Source organism: Symphodus melops (assembly GCF_947650265.1).
Source record: "Symphodus melops genome assembly, chromosome: 9".
Classification (NCBI taxonomy): Eukaryota; Metazoa; Chordata; class Actinopteri; order Labriformes; family Labridae; genus Symphodus; species Symphodus melops.
The window spans coordinates 22,366,110-22,370,411 of record NC_136699.1 but is presented as its reverse complement, the minus strand read 5'-3'; the positions used below and the strand labels follow the sequence as shown (position 1 = coordinate 22,370,411).

Here is a 4,302-nt window from a genome sequence, read left to right as displayed (position 1 = left end):
TTCAGCATGTACAGCCCTTGTCTTCGTATTTAGATACTATACATCTCACCAGCAAGTGTTGGAACTTTTTAAAGCGTTGTCTAGCTGAAAAAAGCCTTGATGTGCTTGTCTGACAAAGTCCACCACTAACCACATTGCAGACTCTCACATCCTCTTTTCAGCGTGCTCTCTGTTTGTTAGCTCTCTGTAGCCATAACAAGAGTCGACTCTCTACCTCTTGACAATGCTGCAGATGTCTGCGTTTAAAAGGTGAGTATAGATTTTCATTCCAGTCATTTCACATGTCGACTAAAGGTTCATGGTCGTTTGTACAAGTAGAAGAGCTTTTATGCTTGAATTTGAATTTGAATTTCCCTCGGGATCAATAAAGTATCTATCTATCTATGCAAACATATCTCCTATTTACTAAAATGGATCAGGGTAATGATGCAGTGAACTAATGTTTTTCATGTGTCGCTGTAAGATTTGTTTCTCATGTTGAACTCAGATAATAAATTAAAATGTCTTCATTTTTTTCTTTTTAAACATACAGTATGATGTACTTTGCAAACATCACTGACTTGGATAGATGGATAGTTTAAAAATTAATCCATACTTCATATACCTTATTACCAATAAGCATTGTGGGGCATATGAATGAGTTGTAGTTACTTAACCATTAAAAAGGGAATGAAATACTGACTTACTGCAATATAAAAGTTAGAAATTACTTAAAGTGGTAACTTAAAGGTCACATATTATCCTCCTTTTTAAAAAGTTTAAAGAAGTCTCAGAACTCCCCTGAGCTTTCAAAAAACCTATGTCTACATCTGTCAATTAAGAACTTAGCATTAAATTCAACCTTTAGCCTTTAACCTTTCTACTCAAATGTTTGTTTGTTTTTTTTCCATATTTAAAGGTAGCATATTTACCTCCTTTTCATAAAGTGTAAATAAGTTTCAGAGTTCCTCAAAACGTGTGTGGTATCTTTTTGTAAATCCACTCTGGTCCTATATTTGATCATGTCTATAAACCCCTCTATTTCAGCCCTGCTCAGAACAGGCTGTTTCTGTGTCTGTAGCTTTAAATGTAAATGAGCTGTGTCTGACCACACCCCCTCTCTGGAAGGGCTCAGGTGGCTTGGGCTTCCTCGCTTCATGTCTTATTGTTTACGGTGAGAAGGCAGACTCAGAAGGCAGAACAAACACCTAGCTGTGGGAGTGTGGGAGGGGCTACTGCCCTTTGTGATGTCATGAATGGAAAATCTCTTTTTGAAATGGACTACAGCACAGTGGAGCGGAGCCAGTGGAAGTCCGGTAATGCATCTGGTGGAAATTGGCAGTAAATATTGATCAAATGTATCGTTAAACAGAGACAAAACATAATAACCCCTTGTACATTGTGTGCCTGCTATGTACTCATAGCATGTTTGGGGTTTTTTTGGTCCAACAGACAATGTTTTTGGTTTATTTTAGCTGTAAAAATAGCTTTTTTGGTCAGTTGTGTGTGTGACTTCCAGTGTTCCTGGAGCAAACCTCAAGTAGACAACCGGCAAACTGCAGGATTTTTAGCAGATTTAGCTTCATTTCTACACAAGATTCGAGTCAGGACAACACCACCCAGCTGGAAGAAACAGTGGCCATACTCAAGTCCAGTAACTCGACAGCTGTCACCTTCAGTGAGAACTACATCGTTTTCACTCATGATGGATGGAGTGACCTCCAGTGTAGATGAGCTGTACTTCGAATCTGGAGTGGGGTCGTTTTTTTGCGAGTTTCTAGACTGCGTTCTCGTGGGAACGGGGCCTGAATGCACCACTTATTCTGTTTATTATGTTATATTGTTCTGAATACATTACTCCACTTTATTCTGTCTATTAGGTTTATATTGTTCTGAATGCATTACTCCACTTTATTCTGTCTATTAGGTTTATATTGTTCTGAATGCATTACTCCACATTATTCTGTTATGTCTGCATATTTATGATCTTCAGGCACTCATATCCACCATAGCACTATGGTGACTTAATTCTTCAATATTCATCTTTGTTCATATAGACCTAGTATATATTTCGTTTGTTGTTCTATTATCTGAATTACACCACTATCACTTTATTATTTAGTTTCTGCCTACGTGCATATAGCTTTAAAGTTATTTATCTTTATACTCTTATTACTGCACTATAGTTCTGTTACGTCTATTCGTCATCGCATGGTTAGCATGTGCCCACCTTTAAATCTGATTGGCCAACCGAGGATCCAAACTTATGAGAAAAATAACCTTAATAACAGTCTTAAATGGTTTTAAGCATTTTCACTGTCAACAGATGCCTTTTTTTATAAGTTACTGCTCAAGTATTTCAGCCAAAATGAAGTCAATGATCAAAGACTAGAGTTGGAAGAAAGTACATTTTTGGGTTTGAATTATTTCATATGAAGTGTTTTGAGATTTTTGATCCTCAAACTTCTTAATTAAAAAATATCCACAGTCTGCAGAGAAGATGAACAAATAGTCAGTATTATAAGCACCTTAATAAGTGCAATGTGTTTACTCATTGTTCAACATGTACTTTTATAGTTTCTCATGAGTCACAGCTTATGAGAAACATCTACATCAGTGGACAAGGAAGAGACTGTCAATAAACTGCTTCCTGGTTCTGATTCAGTAATGGATTATAAAGTGCTACTGTGCTGTTAAGAAGCATTAAAGGTGTCCGCTTTCACTTTTGTCTTTGCAGTGGAAAGACCATGTGGACAAAGGCTAGACGAAGGTTTTGTTTTGTGACGCTGTTCATCATGATGGGGACTTCACTGTTCATTTTCTACAGTTCAAGCCCTCAAGCATCGTGGCCTTTGAAGTTTTGGACAACAGGCTCAGGACCAAACCAATCTTTGCTCACTGCAGTTGAAAGTGTAAGTATGTATGTCATAGACAATATCAAAAATGACCAAGACCAAAAAGATCCACTGATGTGGTTTGCTTGGAAAGAAAATGTCCTCTTTATCTGACAACATTTGGATGGATTCACATCCAATAATTTCAACTCAGTGACTAAAGAGTAATTGAATAAGTCAGGCATGTTATTGCTTATTATCAGGGTGTGCAATACCGATTGGCATTGGGGGGGCCCCCCTCCAACACAGAGCTTGAAAAATTGTTACGGGGGCGGCAGCAGTTTAATATTCTTCAAAAAAAGGTTATGGAGGAAACTCCCCTAGGGGATTTTGGACTCGTAACATTCATTTTCCTGCATTCTGATCAGTTTGTATGCACCAATGTGCCTTTTCTGAAAAAACAATTATGATCCAATCTTTTTATAAACTTTCCAAGTCTTAGTCAGATACATGTTGAGAGCATGTATCTGACACAACAATGCATTCATTGAATACTCCTATAAACATGTGGACTGGAGAGTTTCAGGTCGGGATCGTTTAAATGACAGACACACTCGCCCTTGCCTTCACACACACTGAGCACTGAGTTTTCTGTCAATAATTAATGTCTAATGTTCAACCGCAGTAAGAAAATTGTACTTCCTTTGGTCTGTAAACATCTGCAAAGATTTACAGCTTCTCCTTTTATACAAATATATCTGTGAATTATTAACCTTTTTTACAAGTGAGATGCAATGCTCTCATACCTCTGCACTTGCACAGATCTCTCCGGATGACCCTTCAGCATCAGAATACTTTGTGGCATATCCTGGCAAATATCTTTTCATATTGGATGAACCAGATAGATGTCAGCAGGAAAGCCCATTCTTGGTCCTGTTGATCCCAGTAGCACCCCACAACACAGAGGCCCGTGACGTTATCCGCAACACGTGGGCGAAAGAAACCACAGTGTTGGGTCAAAGGGTCCGCCATTTCTTCCTGCTGGGACTACCCGAACTGGGAGACGGGACAGAGAGCATTAAGGAGCAAGTGAGTTGACTTAGTTTTGCAAAGACTGAATTCTCTTTTATCCCTCTTCATGTTTTTGCTTTTTTTGGTAACACTTTATTTTAGTCGTCCATCTTAGACAGTCATTAGATGTTGAGTTGCATGTCAACATAACTTTTTCAACTTTTTTCTGCTTCAGGTTTTTATTCGGTTACTATCCCTAACCTAGCCCTTGTTGTAAATGTCAAAGATTAAATTAGTCAACAACCAACAAATTACACTAACTTGCAGTCTACTGACAGTAAGTTGACTAAATCACTTGTTACTTGACTGTTGAAAAATGTATGTTGATGTCATCTGATATACTGTTGACATGCAACTAAAGTTCAATCAGGAGAGACAAGTGAATTAAAGAACTTTATTTATTACAATGAATGATATA

At 37.8% G+C, this 4,302-nt stretch overlaps 1 protein-coding gene across 1 annotated transcript in view; it reads left to right on the top strand.

The window, feature by feature from the left end:
• The first annotated feature begins 204 nt into the window (after window positions 1–204).
• The window catches only part of LOC306829179 (beta-1,3-galactosyltransferase 2-like), a 5,681-nt gene continuing 1,583 nt past the window's right edge, over window positions 205–4,302 (top strand). The window contains exons 1-3 of the mRNA XM_079352110.1: window positions 205–249; window positions 2,717–2,891; window positions 3,636–3,902. Coding sequence (XP_079208236.1) covers window positions 224–249; window positions 2,717–2,891; window positions 3,636–3,902 — 468 coding nt within the window. The 5' untranslated portion in view covers window positions 205–223. The remainder of the gene's footprint in view (window positions 250–2,716; window positions 2,892–3,635; window positions 3,903–4,302) is intronic.